At 43.1% G+C, this 19,746-nt stretch overlaps 1 protein-coding gene across 1 annotated transcript in view; it reads right to left on the reverse strand.

Moving 5' to 3' along the window:
* Nucleotides 1-281: 281 nt before the first annotated feature.
* Nucleotides 282-19,746, reverse strand: part of LOC138351713 (myosin heavy chain, clone 203-like) — a 145,847-nt gene continuing 126,382 nt past the window's right edge. The window contains exons 5-6 of the mRNA XM_069303735.1: nt 8,493-8,539; nt 282-805 (exon numbers count right to left, since the gene is read on the reverse strand). Coding sequence (XP_069159836.1) covers nt 282-805; nt 8,493-8,539 — 571 coding nt within the window. The remainder of the gene's footprint in view (nt 806-8,492; nt 8,540-19,746) is intronic.

Below are 19,746 nucleotides of genomic sequence, written 5' to 3' on the forward strand. Positions count from 1 at the left end.
CACTCTTCTAACTTCAGGACTGCCAACACTCTTTACAGTGGTGGCACCAGGCCCACTAGTTATACAAGGAACATCAACTGCCTTGACCTGTCACTCGTTACACCATTTATTTGACTACCAACATCCTCAATTACTTCATGGTCCCTTCGTCCTTCCACAACAATCATCATGGGGCAAAAGTCCTGTCCCTGATACCACTCTACCATGCTTACATGTTCTATCCTCTGCTTGTCCGTCCACTGGTCCATGGTCACCTCTCTCATTGCAAACATGAGGAAAATTCAAACACATAAGAAACATTTGTCTAAACGATGAATAACTTTCACAAGCCTGCAATGTCCATAATGGGCTGTTTCCATCAGTCTGGTTTGGAACATTGGGGGTTCTACAATAGGTGCACATACCTCTGAAGTTTGAGGAGTTCTTGGTTGGTTCTGTGAGCACCGCACCTTATTCCGCAAGTACAGGTTACCCGCCATTGTACCAGACTCTAGGGTATTTGTGGGTGCTTGCACGTGTGGTGTCTTCTCTTGCTCAGTTATCCATGTCGCTCTAGCCCAGTGCTTCAGTTTGGGGCTAGAGTCAGGAGAGTTTGGTGGAGTGCTATCGGCAACCTTAGGAGTAGGTATAGGGTTAAACAAGTCATTTAATCTCAACTGTGTCTGGGATCTGGTTTGCACTGCTACTACAGGTCTTACCACTTCTACTGGGTGGTCCACAACCATGGAATGGTTCCTCTCCAAACCCAAAGCTAAATCGTTAGCCAGTATGACCTCTATCCCCTCTATAGGAAGGAGGTCCACTACTGCGAAAGCACATGTGCCATTGAAATATGGCGATTCCAAATATACCTCTACTAAGGGAGCAACGAACCACGTCGTGGGAAACCCATCTAAAATAACAGTTTCCCATCAGTAAGTACTTCCTTGGGTAATGAGTTCCTCAAAATCAGTGACTGGGCTGCTCCACTATCTCTGAGAATCATTACAGACCTGCCTGTCTGACACTCGATACATACCCCCTCGATGTTGATGTGTAAGGGGAAAACAATCCTGGCTTCTCTCTCTTCATCGCTAGAGACTGGGTGTCCACTGGTGGTGTCATACAACTCACCAGCATAACCTTCCTATGCGGGTCGTTACCTGTCCTGCCTCGACACTTAACAGCTATGTGCCCTTTCTGCCCGCAGGTCCAACACACTATGTCCCTCCTAGGACTAATTCCTTTTGGACTACTTGCACAAGTCCGTCCTTGACTACCTGGGGGGTGTCCTCATGGCACAATGTGGGACGGTTCTCTCCTCTTCCAGCTTATATTTCAAAAATAGCTTTGAGTAGCTCTTGAGGGCCTATGGGTTAGAATATATTCTTCTGGCAAGGTGGCTGCTGCACCCAAGGTCTCTAAAGCGTTAGCTTTAGAATATTTGATTGCATATTCGACAACAATTCACGCATATTGTAATCTTGTTCACGACGCAATTCTACATCGAACGAAGCAGCAGCAGATCAATTCAGTGATGTCATTTCCAATTGATTTAGAACTTTGTTCGCGATTTCTAAACACAAATCTTTAATCATTATCAACGCTTCGTTGTGGATTTCTGCTGTCAAATCCATGATCATATTTGAATTTTCCTTCGTATTCGATGGATAATATCTTCAGCCATGTGCGATTTATATTTCTCCCATGACTCTGTTGGAGATGAAGGAGAGCCGGCGGCCAATATGATTGCAAACAATGCACGAATTTGATTTGGATGTGACGTGTTGGACGCGTCATAAATGCAGACATCCCAGTGTCGGTCGTTCTCCAATTAGTTCCGAGCTTGACACGCACTACGGGACGTGGCATGTGTTACGATGTTGACAAATCTCAATGGCTGGAAAGACGTTGGACCGGGCACATTTACCAACAGCATGCGAAGAATGAAGCATTCATCCTGATTGGGATGCACGGTGTACAGTCTGCCTATCGTAGTTTATTTGAAAATGACAGGTTGTTCGTCGACTCGGTCTCCTCGTTTGCGTCGTTCAAATGATTTTCTACTGGCATTCCATGTGTAATACGTAGGCACTTCCGAATACAGCAGTGTTTTCGCAAACATGTCATTTTGACATAACGTGAAGAAGCAGTTAACGTTGTAGCCAGTGGATTCATAGCTGCTTGCTGTTCATTTGCAGCTGTGAAATAAACGCGCTGTCCATTTTCTTGTTTTAAAAACAAAAATAAAAAATACTTACAAAACATTTCAATTCAAACGTAGATTAATCGACACAGCTCAATTTCCCCACCAATTGCACTGAAAAATAAGATGAACACTTAAAAAACGAAATGAAATATATGAAAAAAGAAACAAATAAGCTTTACCCACGAAATGAACAGTATGGTAAACAACACAACTCAATTCCAACTCAGTGTCACACAAAATAATTAAATCAAAATGAAAATAAATCAAAATCTATGAAAATTCAATTTATCAATGCATTCGGAAACATTGAAATGCATTGTGTGAGAAGTAACATATTTTGTATATCGTGTGTTGCTCTTACGTGCAACAGATGGTGCTGTTTTTCCAGAAACGCATGGTTTTACCTGTCACAGGAGTGGCATCTAAATAGTAGGTATGGAAAAACACGCACGTATTCGAATGGAACGTTATGTCAAAATTTCAAAGCAATCGGTGAAGAACTTTCGGAGATTACAGCGTGTGTTATTCTTATGTCCTACAGATGGCGCTATTTTTCCAGAAACGCATGTTTTTTGCTGTCACAGGGGAGGCATGTATATATAGTAGGTATATTAAAGCATTTGCCTATTCGAATGCAATGTTGTGTCAAAATTTCAAAGCAATCGGTAAAGAGGTTTCGAAGATTTCCCTCACATGAAAAACACCCAAAAAGAACAGCTTATAAAAAAAACATGTTTTTTCCTGTTACAAACGTGCCATCTATATAGTATGTATATAAAAACCCGCTCGGATACGAAGGGAACGTCGTGTGAAAATTTCAAGGCAATCGGTGAAGAACTTTCGGAGATTAGCGATTTTGAACAAACGAACATTTCCATTTTTATTTATATAGATGAAGGATGATGGAATAGGCCTTCTTCCTCGAACTGGACACTGTTCTAACAGATGACCAACGTCCAGTCCAGACCCTGCAGTTGAGACTCTCAGAAGAGTCCAAACTGGTAATTAAGGATGAATGTAAAAAGATGTTTTGACCGAATATCATAGTACTAAGCACTTCACACTGGCTTTCTCCAGTGGTGCTGTTATGCAAACTTGATGATATATATATAGGTACTGGGTTGATAACCATAGAATAAGTAAGTAAGTAATTATCAAAAGAAGGCACCATACCAGGAAGGCTATTTACCACCATTGAATGTGCAAAATAATAGGAGTGCACTAAATTTCACGAAGGATGCCCATACGAGAACAGAAACGCATCAGGCGAACGAGATCAAAAGTGTCCAATTCACCAAGAATCCTATCGAGGGACACGCCACAGCAATTGATGGTCGGAAAACAAGACACACGCTCGTCCTGCAATTTAGGACATTCAACAAGAATATGCACGACTCTAAGAGGGACAATGTAATTTGGACAATAAGGAGCAAGGCGGCGCTCCATTGAGGGACCGTGAGTTAAGCACATATGGCCAATACGCAACCTCGCCAGAGCCGTTTCCCATCGCCGGTTACAGTGGTAGGAGGACGGCCAGGATGATACGCTACTCTTAAGAGTACACAGTTTGTTACCAGTAACAGAAAACCAACAATCTTGCCAACGGGTAAGTATGGAGGAATGAATAACTGGGTAAAAGTCGGAATAAAGAATACCTTATGGGAGATGGGACAAGAGCGGATAGCTTCCCTAGTGGCAGCATCCGCACCCTCATTTAAAGACACGCCAATATGGCTGGGAGCCCAGCAAAACTCAACTTACTTAAATTTACTGGAAATAAGAAACAGCCAATGCTGAATCTCGACAACCACTAGATGAACCGGATTAAAGGACCCGAGAGTCATGAGGGCACTACGAGAGTCAACGACAACTACAAAGGAAGAGTGACAACGAGAAAGCAGGAGACGAAGATCATAGAAAATAGCACAAAGATCTGCAGTGAAGAATGCTAGTCTCCGGAGGTAGGCGACACATAAAAGTGAAGAAAAGTGCTCAAGGAAAAGGCATTTCACAACCATAGGATGGGTAAAAGCTTTAGTGATGCGAGTTAAGGATATACAAAACTTCGGCAGGGGGATTCTCAATGGGGGCAAGGAACGAACAACATGAGGAGAAATATTAGAAATAGGAACTGAAAGAGAATCCTGTAAGCGAGATAACCGGACAGAAAGAGGGAGTTGGTGATGAGGAACAAGAACCACAGGAGGGTAAAAGTTAGAGCATGACAGAGGCGAGAGGAAGGATGTTGCAAGGACCGCGCAAGATAGCGAAGACAGTAGTGATCACGGCGGTCCTGGAGAGATAGGAAGCCAGTATCAACATACAAATTGAGGGCGGGAGTCGAACGAAAGGCACCAGAGCTGAGACCATAATGCGACAAAGAAGGACGAAGAACGACATGCATCCAAGTAAATGTCATAATACAAGTCTTAGACGGAGAGAACCTGAAACCATGATTGGTGGCCCAAGACGACCTGGCATCAATCGCAAGTTGAAGCCACTGTTGAAGGAGAGGCGAATCATCACCCCGACAGCAATGGGTAAGATCGTCGATTTGAAGAGAGCGGAGAAGACGCCAGAAGGAAGAGAGGAAAGAAGACCATTGAGGGCAAGCAGAAAAAAAAGTGTTGTGCTCAGAATACTTCCTTGCGGCACACCCTCATATTGCTGAAAAGAGGCAGAGCCTTAGTACCAAGCCTCAGTCGAAAGGAACAACGAGAGAGGAAGCTTTGGAGAAAGAGAATTAGATTACCATGAAGGCTAAAAGAATGAATTTGGGAATATGACATCGCCAAAGTGGTGTCATAAAGTTTTTTCAGGTCAAAAAGAACAGAAACATCGGAGGTCTTCGCAGCAAAAGCAGTACAACTATAGACCTCCAAGTTCAAAAGGACATCTACTGTGCTGCAGCACTTGCGAAAACCAAATTAAGAAATAGAGAGGTGGTGATAGTGTTCTAAGAACCACATTAGACGAACGTTAACCATACGTTCAAAGAGTTTGGAAACACAGCTTGTGAAGGCAATAGGGTGAAAGTCCTTAGGGGATGTCCCCAGAGACCCTGGTTTCCGAACAGGGAGGACAACGGCATCGAGCCAGTCCTCAGGGGCTGACGACGACTCCCAGACCCGATTATACAGATTCATAAATACTGAGACATGCACAAAGGGAGATGGCAAAGCATCTCATAATGAATGCCATCGGAGCCCGCCGCCGTAGAACTGCGGAGGGCCAGGGTAGACTGAAGTTCAGAGAGAGAAAAGGGATCGTTATAGGGAAGTCTGAGATGAGTGCAGAAATCTAAAGGACGAGATTCAAGGACAGGTTTACAAAGAAAGTAGGATTGAGGAAGATGAGAACCAGAGCTAACAGAAGAAAAGTGGTACACAGTTCGGTCGCGACCTGCAAAAGGTCTATCTTGAGGTTATCTTACAAGCGTACCATAGAGGTGCAGGACCAGCGAGACATCGGGATCGAACTTACCCGCTATCTTGCGGACACGCTTCCAGATCTGCAGCAGAGGAGTTTCGGACGTAATGGTAGAAACATAATACTTCCAACACTCACGCTTAGCTGTGTGGATGGCCCTACAGGACACCGCACTCGCCTACCGAAACAGAAGAAAAGAATCAGCCGTCTGCCGTCGGCGGTGTCTCTTCCAGGCTGCACGCTTACTGCGAACTGCCCAAGCACAGTCAACATTCCACCAGGGAACGCACTTCCGCGGTCCCCAAGAGGAAGAGCGAGGAATAGAGCGTCGAAGATGGTGTCATGAAAAAGTAGGGGGGCACGAGGAAGGGGCAGAAGTTAGAGGTCAGAGAGAGCAGCATGGAAGAAATATAGGTTCAAGTCTGCCTTAGCAAACTGCCACCTAGGGAGGGGAGGGTGAAATGAGTTTAAGGAAACGAGGATGGAGAAATGATCACTGCCATGGAAGTCATCAAGAACTCTCTACGTGAAATCCAAGTAAAGAGACGACGAGCAGAGAGAAAGATCAAGACAGGAAAGGGTGCGAATCTGAGAGTTCAAATGATTAGGCTCCCCAGAATTCAGAAGAGACGGGGAAGAATAAAGGATGAACGGTTAGAGAAGGCTAACATCACCCCAGAGGGTATGTCAACAATTAAAATCACCCAGGAGCACAGTGTCTGGCATGGAATCCAGGAGGTGTTTAAGATCGTGAAGAGAAAGCGGTTCATTTGGGGGGGAGGTAAATGAAACAAACTGTGTACCATTTATGCGCAAAGATACGTGCAGCAGAACATTGGAGAGGTGGCGGAAAAAGTAGGGGGACGAAGAGAACATCAGAACAAATCAAGAGAGCAAAAGAGAAACGGGCCCCAGCAAACGCCGGGGGGTGGGGAGAGAAAGGAACGGCCACGAAAGCGACCAGGACGAGCACCAAGCATTGGTTCCTGGACAAAGACACAAAGGGGCGAAAACTGTGAAATCAGAAGTTGGAGTTCATGGAAATTGGCGTAATATCCGCGAATATTCCATTGAAGAATAGACATCGACAAGAAGAGAAAGAACAGCAACAGAGGACAATGAAGAAACAAAGGTGAAAATGGAACACAGCACGTTAAAGAGCGCAGGATCAGGATTAGCGAAGTCAGGGTTAGGAGGCATGGGTAAACTGAATAAGGATGGAGGGAAGGGAGCAGGAGGACCGACCAGAGGCGGACGAGCAGGATCCGGAGGAGGAAGAGGAGGGGGGTGGACAACCGAGTGTCAAGGACAGCAGCAGGATGGGCAGAAACCAGGGAGTGCACATCAGCAAGGGCAGCAGCCGAGAGGGAAGCGGGGGCCAAAGAAACCTCCATAGCAGGAACAGGGGGTACAACCACCGAAATGGGAGGGGATGAAGTGAGAGAGGCAGAGGTAGGAGGCGAGGAAGAAAGCAAAGCCTTCTTACCCGCCAGGGAGGAGGAAGGAGAGGAGCCAGGCTCTCGCTTCTGACTCAAAGAGACTGGCGTCCCAGCAACAATGTACTGGGCAACAGCGTCTCAACAAGAGAAGCAAAACGAGAGCAAACAACACGATGACCATTGGGATAATAATGGACATCAGCCCACAATGGAAAGAAGGAACGGAGGGAGACGAGGAAGAAGACACAGGAGACAAGACCAATTGGGTAGAAAGAAGGGGAACCCCAGACAGAGATTGAGCTGTGCCAGGGGACGAGGTGGTCATCACTGAGGGCTTGTGGCACGACCCAACCACAGAGGAGGGAGGAGAGCCAAGGGAAGTAGTCAGGAGGGTCAGAGGAGGATCAATCCCCCCCAAATGCAGCGGGGGCTACAGAGCCCCGTCTTCCAACACAATCTGAGTCGGGGGTTTGGTCGCCTACCCATTGCCCGAGAAGGTATAAGAGGAACAGAATGCGACGTAAAACGAGAGGTTCGATGTTCATTCACGAATGTGCCCCCACACCCACCACGGAGCCACAATTTAGAGGCAGGAAACCCAACAGGAGACATGTTTCCGATCTTGCTGGGATCCCCTAGGGGTGCGTTGTGACTCATACTCCGCCCAAGTAAAACAGAAACAAACAACACTTAGTGGGCCAGCCAGAGGCTTAGGGGCCGCGCAGGAATATCCCTGCAAAAAGAAAAACTACTTCGGGAGGTGAGACAGCTGACCACTGTCAGTAGTCACGGCACACCAGCCACCCCTTCTTGTTGGAGACATAAGTGACCCCCGTCAGTAGTCACATCAAACTAGTTACACCAAAAGCGACCATCCCTGTTGGAGAGACAACCGACCTCCGTCAGTAGTCACGTCACACCAGGCAGACACGAGCCCCCAACTCCCTGTCGGAGAGACAACTGACCCTCGTCAGTAGTCATGTTACACCAGGAAGACACCAGCCGCCCCTCCCTTTAGAGAGACAACTGACCTCCGTCAGTAGTCACGTCAAACCAGGCAGACACAAGCCGCCTCTTCCTGTTGGAGAGACGATTGACCATCGTCAGTAGTCACGTTACACCAGGCATATACCAGACGCCCCCCCTTGTTGGAGAGACGACTGTCCATCGTCAGTAGTCATGTTACACCAGGCAGATACCAGGTACCCCTCCCTGTTAGGGAGACAACTGACCTCCGTCAGTAGTCACGTCATACCAGGCAGACAACAACCGCCTTTCCCTGTCGGAGAGACAAACGACCCCAGTCAGTAGTCACGTCACACAAGGCAGACACCAGGCTCCCCGCTCTGTTGTAGAGACAACTGACCCCGTCAGTAGTCACGTCACAAAAGGCAGACACCGGCCTCCCGCACCCCCCCTTCGAAGAGATTACTCACCTCCGTCTGTAGTCATGTCACACCAGGCAGACACCAGCCGTCCATTCCTGTGGTAGAGATCACACTCTTTTAAAGGCAGGGAAAGGCAGACAGAAAGTCAGTTAAACAATTCAAGCCACTGCTGGGGCCACGTGAGTGGTCCAGTGGTATTATAGTGGTGAGTGGTAATATATATATATATATATATATATATATATATATATATATATATATATATATATATAGAAGTGCGTGTATATATATAATATATACATATATATATATGTATATTATATATATATATATATATATATATATATATATATATATATATATATATATATATATATATATATATATGTCGTACCTAGTAGCCAGAACTCACTTCTCAGCCTACTATGCAAGGCCCGATTTGCCTAATAAGCCAAGTTTTACTGAATTAATATATTTTCTCTAATTTTTTTCTTATGAAATGATAAAGCTACCCATTTCATTATGTATGAGGTCAATTTTTTTTTATTGGAGTTAAAGTTAACGTAGATATATGACCGAACCTAACCAACCCTACCTAACCTAACCTAACCTATCTTTATAGGTTAGGTTAGGTGAGGTAGCCAAAAACGTTAGGTTAGGTTAGGTTAGGTAGGTTAGGTTGTCGAATAAACATTAATTCATGTAAACTAGGCTTATTAGGCAAATCGGGCCTTGCATAGTAGGCTGAGAAGTGCGTTCTGGCTACTAGGTACGACATATATATATATATATATGGAGTCAGACCCATTGCCGTGGGTAACACACTTCGGCGCCTTGTTGCTAGGGCAGCTGTCAGAAAAATTAGCATAGACGCTGCGACGATGCTTCGACCCCATCAACTAGGTTTTGGTGTTCCCCATGGCTGTGAAGCAGCAGCTCATGCAGCACGAGCCTACATAAAGCACCTCCTAGAAAATAAGGCATTAATTAAATTAGACTTTAAAAATGCCTTCAACCAGGTAAAAAGGGATGTGGTACTGGAAGCAGTTCGAACAAGCTTTCCTTCTCTACTCCCCTTCGTCTCAGCAGGGTACAGTAGGGAATCGACGCTGCTGTTTGGGGAACATGAAGTTGTTTCTGCAGAAGGTGTCCAGCAGGGAGACCCACTTGCCCCTTTTCTTTTTTGCATGGCTGTTAAAGAGGTCACAAGCAGGTTGACCAGCGAACTCAACATCTGGTTCCTGGACGATGGCACCCTGGCAGGGACACAGGAGTCCCTGCTAGAAGATCTGCAGCTGGTGAAATCTAAGGGAGAGGAGTTAGGACTCACCCTAAACCCATTAAAGTGTGAAATCATCTCATCTAGCCAACCAACCATAGATGCAGTGCGAACCATATTGCCAGGAGCCCAAGTGATCGCTCCCACCGACAGTGTGCTGCTAGGGGCACCTCTGGGCTCGAGCGCCATTGAGGTAGTCCTCGAAGAAAAGCTGAACGACCTGAGGAGGATGGAGGGAAGAATAGGGGCTTTGGACGCCCACGATGCTCTGTACCTTCTCACAAGGTGCCTGGCTTTGCCCAGACTGACCTATTTCCTAAGGTGTGCTCCCTCCTTCGACAGCCCAAAATTAACAGAATATGACACACTCCTAAGGTCAATAACCGTGAAAGTGTTAAACCTCTCCCTGCAAGATGACCAATGGGACCAAGCAACGCTCCCAGTTAGACTCGGGGGGATAGGTATTCGCAAGGCGACCCAGTTAGCATTGCCGGCATTCTTATCCTCGACCAGTGCAACAGGTGAATTAGTTAAGGAAATACTACCGGAACACCTAAGAGACTTCATTGGGATTCATGATCCCAAATTCGCGAAAGGAGCCGGTCAGTGGGACACTCTTGTCAACTCTCATCCTCGACCGACTTTTCCAAATGACTGCAAACAGTCCAAATGGGATAGCCCCATAGTGGAGAACATCGCCACATCATTGCTGGAGGCAGCTTCCAGGAAGGACAAAGCGCGTCTTCTAGCTGTGCAAGCTCCCCATGCCGGGGACTTCCTGTTGGCAGTCCCTAATTCCGCCTTGGGCACCCGCCTGGACCATCGGACCCTAAGTATTGGTGTTGCTCTGCGCCTTGCCGCCCCTATCTCCACCGAGCACCGGTGTATTTGCGGCCATGCACGGGCAGACCAATGCGGCAGCCATTGTCTCATCTGTCGTAAGACACAGGGAAAGATTGCCAGACATGAAGCAGTCAATGACATCATCAAGAGAAGTTTGGCTTCAGCTGGGTGCCCAGCACAAAAGGAACCTCAGTTGTGCAGGCCTGACAACAGCCAAAAACGCCCAGATGGAGTCACCCTGCAGCCGTGGAGGGAAGGTAAACAGGTCGTGTGGGACGACACGTGTGCATCCACATTGGCTGATACCTATCTACCTTACAGCGCAGCTGAGGGAGGCGGGGCGGCCACCTTCAGGAAGACCCAGAAAACTAACAAGTACTGGGACCTAGAACGTTGTTACAGGTTCGTGCCAATAGGCTCTGAGACTCTGGGCGCCTGGGGTAAATGTGCACTCAAGTTCCTGAAGGAGCTGGGCGAGGAACTCATTGGGAAGACTAGAGACCCAAGAGCGGCCAGTTTTATGTTCCAGCGCCTCAGTGTCGCTGTTCAGAGGGGAAATGCGTGTTGTATCTTGGGTACGCACCCGACCCCCGAGGAACTGGACGAGGTCTTCGAACACTGATTGGTATATTGTTATATTGTTATATAAGTGTGTGTTTTCTGTAAACTGTAACATTGCAATAAAATCAAATAAAAACAAAAAAAAAATAATAGGGGTGGTAGGAGAGGAAAAGATTAAAGTATTCAGTGAGAATCCACAAGGTCTTCTCTGAACACTATTTATTTTCTTCTTCGAGGATGTGGGTCCCTTTAATTAAACCAGTGGTGGTACCCCTATATATATATATATATATATATATATATATATATATATATATATATATATATATATATATGCGAACAAGCCTGAATGGTCCCCAGGACAATATGCAACTGAAAACTCACACCCCAGAAGTGACTCGAACCCATACTCCCAGAAGCAACGCAACTGGTATGTACAAGACGCCTTAATCCACTTGACCATCACGACCGGACAAAATGAGGTGATAGCCGAGGCTATTTGAACCACCCCACCGCCGGCACTCGGATAGTAATCTTGGGCATAGCATTTTTTACCAAATCACCTCATTCTTTGGGGCACACGTGAGGAACACAAATGCGAACAAGCCTGAATGGTCCCCAGGACAATATGCAACTGAAAACTCACACCCCAGAAGTGACTCGAACCCATACTCCCAGAAGCAACGCAACTGGTATGTACAAGACGCCTTAATCCACTTGACCATCACGACCGGACAAAATGAGGTGATAGCCGAGGCTATTTGAACCACCCCACCGCCGGCACTCGGATAGTAATCTTGGGCATAGCATTTTTTACCAAATCATCTCATTCTTTGGGGCACACGTGAGGAACACAAATGCGAACAAGCCTGAATGGTCCCCAGGACAATATGCAACTGAAAACTCACACCCCAGAAGTGACTCGAACCCATACTCCCAGAAGCAACGCAACTGGTATGTACAAGACGCCTTAATCCACTTGACCATCACGACCGGACAAAATGAGGTGATAGCCGAGGCTATTTGAACCACCCCACCGCCGGCACTTGGATAGTAGTCTTGGGCATAGCATTTTTTACCAAATCACCTCATTGTTTGGGGCTCACGTGAGGAACACAAATGCGAACAAGCCTGAATGGTCCCCAGGACAATATGCAACTGAAAACTCACACCCCAGAAGTGACTCGAACCCATACTCCCAGAAGCAACGCAACTGGTATGTACAAGACGCCTTAATCAACTTGACCATCACGACCGGACAAAATGAGGTGATAGCCGAGGCTATTTGAACCACCCCACCGCCGGCACTCGGATAGTAATCTTGGGCATAGCATTTTTTACCAAATCACCTCATTCTTTGGGGCACACGTGAGGAACACAAATGCGAACAAGCCTGAATGGTCCCCAGGACAATATGCAACTGAAAACTCACACCCCAGAAGTGACTCGAACCCATACTCCCAGAAGCAACGCAACTGGTATGTACAAGACGCCTTAATCCACTTGACCATCACGACCGGACAAAATGAGGTGATAGCCGAGGCTATTTGAACCACCCCACCGCCGGCACTCGGATAGTAATCTTGGGCATAGCATTTTTTACCAAATCACCTCATTCTTTGGGGCACACGTGAGGAACACAAATGCGAACAAGCCTGAATGGTCCCCAGGACAATATGCAACTGAAAACTCACACCCCAGAAGTGACTCGAACCCATACTCCCAGAAGCAACGCAACTGGTTTGTACAAGACGCCTTAATCCACTTGACCATCACGACCGTACAAAATGAGGTGATAGCCGAGGCTATTTGAACCACCCCACCGCCGGCACTCGGATAGTAATCTTGGGCATAGCATTTTTTACCAAATCACCTCATTCTTTGGGGCACACGTGAGGAACACAAATGCGAACAAGCCTGAATGGTCCCCAGGACAATATGCAACTGAAAACTCACACCCCAGAAGTGACTCGAACCCATACTCCCAGAAGCAACGCAACTGGTATGTACAAGACGCCTTAATCCACTTGACCATCACGACCGGACAAAATGAGGTGATAGCCGAGGCTATTTGAACCACCCCACCGCCGGCACTCGGATAGTAATCTTGGGCATAGCATTTTTTACCAAATCACCTCATTCTTTGGATATTTGGATCTTTCAGTTGCATATTGTCCTGGGGACCATTCAGGCTTGTTCGCATTTGTGTTCCTCACGTGTGCCCCAAAGAATGAGGTGATTTGGTAAAAAATGCTATGCCCAAGATTACTATCCGAGTGCCGGCGGTGGGGTGGTTCAAATAGCCTCGGCTATCACCTCATTTTGTCCGGTCGTGATGGTCAAGTGGATTAAGGCGTCTTGTACATACCAGTTGCGTTGCTTCTGGGAGTATGGGTTCGAGTCACTTCTGGGGTGTGAGTTTTCAGTTGCATATTGTCCTGGGGACCATTCAGGCTTGTTCGCATTTGTGTTCCTCACGTGTGCCCCAAAGAATGAGGTGATTTGGTAAAAAATGCTATGCCCAAGATTACTATCCGAGTGCCGGCGGTGGGGTGGTTCAAATAGCCTCGGCTATCACCTCATTTTGTCCGGTCGTGATGGTCAAGTGGATTAAGGCGTCTTGTACATACCAGTTGCGTTGCTTCTGGGAGTATGGGTTCGAGTCACTTCTGGGGTGTGAGTTTTCAGTTGCATATTGTCCTGGGGACCATTCAGGCTTGTTCGCATTTGTGTTCCTCACGTGTGCCCCAAAGAATGAGGTGATTTGGTAAAAAATGCTATGCCCAAGATTACTATCCGAGTGCCGGCGGTGGGGTGGTTCAAATAGCCTCGGCTATCACCTCATTTTGTACGGTCGTGATGGTCAAGTGGATTAAGGCGTCTTGTACATACCAGTTGCGTTGCTTCTGGGAGTATGGGTTCGAGTCACTTCTGGGGTGTGAGTTTTCAGTTGCATATTGTCCTGGGGACCATTCAGGCTTGTTCGCATTTGTGTTCCTCACGTGTGCCCCAAAGAATGAGGTGATTTGGTAAAAAATGCTATGCCCAAGATTACTATCCGAGTGCCGGCGGTGGGGTGGTTCAAATAGCCTCGGCTATCACCTCATTTTGTCCGGTCGTGATGGTCAAGTGGATTAAGGCGTCTTGTACATACCAGTTGCGTTGCTTCTGGGAGTATGGGTTCGAGTCACTTCTGGGGTGTGAGTTTTCAGTTGCATATTGTCCTGGGGACCATTCAGGCTTGTTCGCATTTGTGTTCCTCACGTGTGCCCCAAAGAATGAGGTGATTTGGTAAAAAATGCTATGCCCAAGATTACTATCCGAGTGCCGGCGGTGGGGTGGTTCAAATAGCCTCGGCTATCACCTCATTTTGTCCGGTCGTGATGGTCAAGTGGATTAAGGCGTCTTGTACATACCAGTTGCGTTGCTTCTGGGAGTATGGGTTCGAGTCACTTCTGGGGTGTGAGTTTTCAGTTATATATATATATATATATATATATATATATACATATATATATATATATATATATATATATATATATATATATATATATATATATATATATATATATATATATATATATATGTCGTACCTAGTAGCCAGAACGCACTTCTCGGCCTACTATACAAGGCCCGATTTGCCTAATAAGCCAAGTTTTCCTGAATTATTATATTTTCTCAATTTTTTTCTTATGAGATGATAAAGCTACCCATTTCATTATGTATGAGGTCAATATTTTTTTATTGGAGTTAAAATTAACGTAGATATATGACCAAACCTAACCAACCCTACGTAACCTAACCTAACCTATCTTTTTAGGTTAGGTTAGGTTAGGTAGCCGAAAAAGTTAGGTTAGGTTTGGTTAGGTAGGTTAGGTAGTCGAAAAACAATTAATTCATGAAAACTTGGCTTATTAGGCAAATCGGGCCATGCATAGTAGGCAGAGAAGTGCGTTCTGGCTATTAGGTACGACATATATATATATATATATATATATATATATATATATATATATATATATATATATATATATATATATATATATATATATATATATATATATATATATATATATATATATATATATATATATATGTCATACCTAGTAGCCAGAACGCACTTCTCTGCCTATATATATATATATATATATATATATATATATATATATATATATATATATATATATATATATATGTCGTACCTAGTAGCCAGAACTCACTTTTTGGCCTACTATTCAAGGCCCGATTTGCCTAATAAGCCAAGTTTTCCTGAATTAATATATTTTTTCTAATTTTTTTCTTATGAAATGATAAAGCTACCCATTTCATTATGTATGAGGTCAATTTTTTTTTATTGGAGTTAAAATTAACGTAGATATATGACCGAACCTAACCAACCCTACCTAAACTAACCTAACCTATCTTTATAGGTTAGGTTTGGTTAGGTAGCCGAAAAAGTTAGGTTAGGTTAGGTTAGGTAGGTTAGGTAGTCGAAAAACAATTAATTCATGAAAACTTGGCTTATTAGGCAAATCGGGCCTTGAATAGTAGGCCAAAAAGTGAGTTCTGGCTACTAGGTACGACATATATATATATATATATATATATATATATATATATATATATATATATATATATATATATATATATATATATATATATATATATATATATATATGTCGTACCTAGTAGCCAGAACGCACTTCTCTGCCTACTATGCAAGGCCAGATTTGCCTAATAAGCCAAGTTTTCATGAATTAATTGTTTTTCGACTACCTAACCTACCTAACCTAACCTAACCTAACTTTTTCGGCTACCTAACCTAACCTAACCTATAAAGATAGGTTAGGTTAGGTTAGGTAGGGTTGGTTAGGTTCGGTCATATATCTACGTTAATTTTAACCCCAATTAAAAAAAATTGACCTCATACATAATGAAATGGGTAGCGTTATCATTTCATAAGAAAAAAATTAGAGAAAATATATTAATTCATGAAAACTTGGCTTATTAGGCAAATCGGGCCTTGCATAGTAGGCTGAGAAGTGTGTTCTGGCTACTAGGTACGACATATATATATATATATATATATATATATATATATATATATATATATATATATATTATTAAATATGACCGAAAAAGTAAGATTAATAATTCTAACACGAATTTTCTCAATCTTTCGTACATTACGCTTCACTGCTGGAGGTAAATAAAAAATCAATTCTCCAAAATTCATTTTTATTTCTAGTCTGACGCGACACGGGCGCGTTTCGTAAAACTTATTACATTTTCAAAGACTTTAGTTCACAAATACACAACTGAATAGAACTTACGTATCTCCGATTTTATATCTACATTTGAGTGAGGTGGAAGGGGTGATGTGGCATTAACACAAGACAGAACAAAATGTGGTATTAATAGGGTATTAATTTCATCAACACAAGACAGAACAAGAGTATTAATAGGGTATTAATTTCATCAACACAAGACAGAAAACGAAACAATGGATATTGAATAGAAGTGTTTGTAGAAAGCCTATTGGTCCATATTTCTTGATGCTTCTATATTGGAGCGGAGTCTTGAGGTGGGTAGAATATAGTTGTGCAATAATTGGCAGTTGATTGCTGGTGTTGACTTCTTGATGTGTAGTGCCTCGCAAACGTCAAGCCGCCTGCTATCGCTGTATCTATCGATGATTTCTGTGTTGTTTACTAGGATTTCTCTGACGATGGTTTGGTTGTGGGAAGAGATTATATGTTCCTTAATGGAGCCCTGTTGCTTATGCATCGTTAAACGCCTAGAAAGAGATGTTGTTGTCTTGCCTATATACTGGGTTTTTTGGAGCTTACAGTCCCCAAGTGGGCATTTGAAGGCATAGACGACGTTAGTCTCTTTTAAAGCGTTCTGTTTTGTGTCTGGAGAGTTTCTCATGAGTAGGCTGGCCGTTTTTCTGGTTTTATAGTAAATCGTCAGTTGTATCCTCTGATTTTTGTCTGTAGGGATAACGTTTCTATTAACAATATCTGGGCAGTCGCTGTTGGCATTTAGGCACATTCCTATGTTTGTTTCCTTAGTGTAGACTGCAGTGTGGAAACCTCCGCCGTTTTCCATGACTGTTACATCTAGAAAGGGCAGCTTCCCATCCTTTTCCATCTCATAAGTGAAACGCAGCACGGAACTCTGCTCAAATGCCTCCTTCAGCTCCTGCAGATGTCTGACATCAGGTACCTGTGTAAAAATGTCGTCAACATACCTGCAGTATATGGCCGGTTTCAAGTTCATGTCGACTAAGACTTTTTGCTCGATGGTACCCATGTAGAAGTTTGCAAACAGGACACCTAGGGGAGAACCCATGGCGACCCCATCTACTTGCTTATACATGTGCCCATCCGGGCTCAAGAAGGGTGCCTCTTTAGTACAAGCTTGGAGTAGTATATATATATATATATATATATATATATATATATATATATATATATATATATATATATATATATATATATATATATATATATATATGTCGTACCTAGTAGCCAGAACGCACTTCTCAGCCTACTATGCAAGGCCCGATTTGCCTAATAAGCCAAGTTTTTATGAATTAATATATTTTCTCTAATTTTTTTCTTACGAAATGATAAAGCTACCCATTTCATTATGTATGAGGTCAATTTTTTTTATTGGAGTTAAAATTAACGTAGATATATGACCGAACCTAACCAACCCTATCTAACCTAACCTAACCTATCTTTATTGGTTAGGTTAGGTTAGGTGGCCGAAAAAGTTAGGTTAGGTTAGGTTAGGTAGTCGGAAAGCAATTAATTCATGAAAACTTGGCTTATTAGGCAAATCAGTCCTTGCTTAGTAGGCTGAGAAGTGCGTTCTAGCTACTAGGTACAACATATATATATATGTCGGCACGGCCCGATTTGCCTAATAAGCCAAGTTTTCATTAATTAATATATTTTCTCAATTTTTTTCTTATGAAATGATAAAGCTTCCTTTTTCATTATGTATGAAGTCAATTTTTTTTATTGGAGTAAAAATTAACGTAGATATATGACCGAACCTAACCAACCCTACCTAACCTAACCTAACCTATCTTTATAGGTTAGGTTTGGTTAGGTAGCCGAAAAAGTTAGGTTAGGTTAGGTTAGGTAGGTTAGGTAGTCGAAAAAACATTAATTCATGAAAACTTGGATTATTAGGCAAATCGGGCCTTGCATAGTAGGCTGAGAAGTGCGTTCTGGCTACTAGGTACGACATATATATATATATATATATATATATATATATATATATATATATATATATATATATATATATATATATATATATATATATATATATGTCGTACCTAGTAGCCAGAACGCACTTCTCAACCTACTATGCAAGGCCCGATTTGCCTAATAAGCCAAGTTTTCATGAATTAATTGTTTTTCGACTACCTAACCTACCTAACCTAACCTAACCTAACTTTTTCGGCTACCTAACCAAACCTAACCTATAAAGATAGGTTAGGTTAGGTTAGGTAGGGTTGGTTAGGTTCGGTCATATATCTACGTTAATTTTAACCCCAATTAAAAAAAATTGACCTCATACATAATGAAATGGGTAGCGTTATCATTTCATAAGAAAAAAATTAGAGAAAATATATTAATTCATGAAAACTTGGCTTATTAGGCAAATCGGGCCTTGCATAGTAGGCTGAGAAGTGTGTTCTGGCTACTAGGTACGACATATATATATATATATATATATATATATATATATATATATATATATATATATATATATATATATATATATATATATATATATATATATTATTAAATATGACCGAAAAAGTAAGATTAATAATTCTAACACGAATTTTCTCAATCTTTCGTACATTACGCTTCACTGCTGGAGGTAAATAAAAAATCAATTCTCCAAAATTCATTTTTATTTCTAGTCTGACGCGACACGGGCGCGTTTCGTAAAACTTATTACATTTTCAAAGACTTTAGTTCACAAATACACAACTGAATAGAACTTACGTATCTCCGATTTTATATCTACATTTGAGTGAGGTGGAAGGGGTGATGTGGCATTAACACAAGACAGAACAAAATGTGGTATTAATAGGGTATTAATTTCATCAACACAAGACAGAACAAGAGTATTAATAGGGTATTAATTTCATCAACACAAGACAGAAAACGAAACAATGGATATTGAATAGAAGTGTTTGTAGAAAGCCTATTGGTCCATATTTCTTGATGCTTCTATATTGGAGCGGAGTCTTGAGGTGGGTAGAATATAGTTGTGCAATAATTGGCAGTTGATTGCTGGTGTTGACTTCTTGATGTGTAGTGCCTCGCAAACGTCAAGCCGCCTGCTATCGCTGTATCTATCGATGATTTCTGTGTTGTTTACTAGGATTTCTCTGGCGATGGTTTGGTTGTGGGAAGAGATTATATGTTCCTTAATGGAGCCCTGTTGCTTATGCATCGTTAAACGCCTAGAAAGAGATGTTGTTGTCTTGCCTATATACTGGGTTTTTTGGAGCTTACAGTCCCCAAGTGGGCATTTGAAGGCATAGACGACGTTAGTCTCTTTTAAAGCGTTCTGTTTTGTGTC

Source organism: Procambarus clarkii, chromosome 50, assembly GCF_040958095.1.
Source record: "Procambarus clarkii isolate CNS0578487 chromosome 50, FALCON_Pclarkii_2.0, whole genome shotgun sequence".
NCBI lineage: Eukaryota > Metazoa > Arthropoda > Malacostraca > Decapoda > Cambaridae > Procambarus > Procambarus clarkii.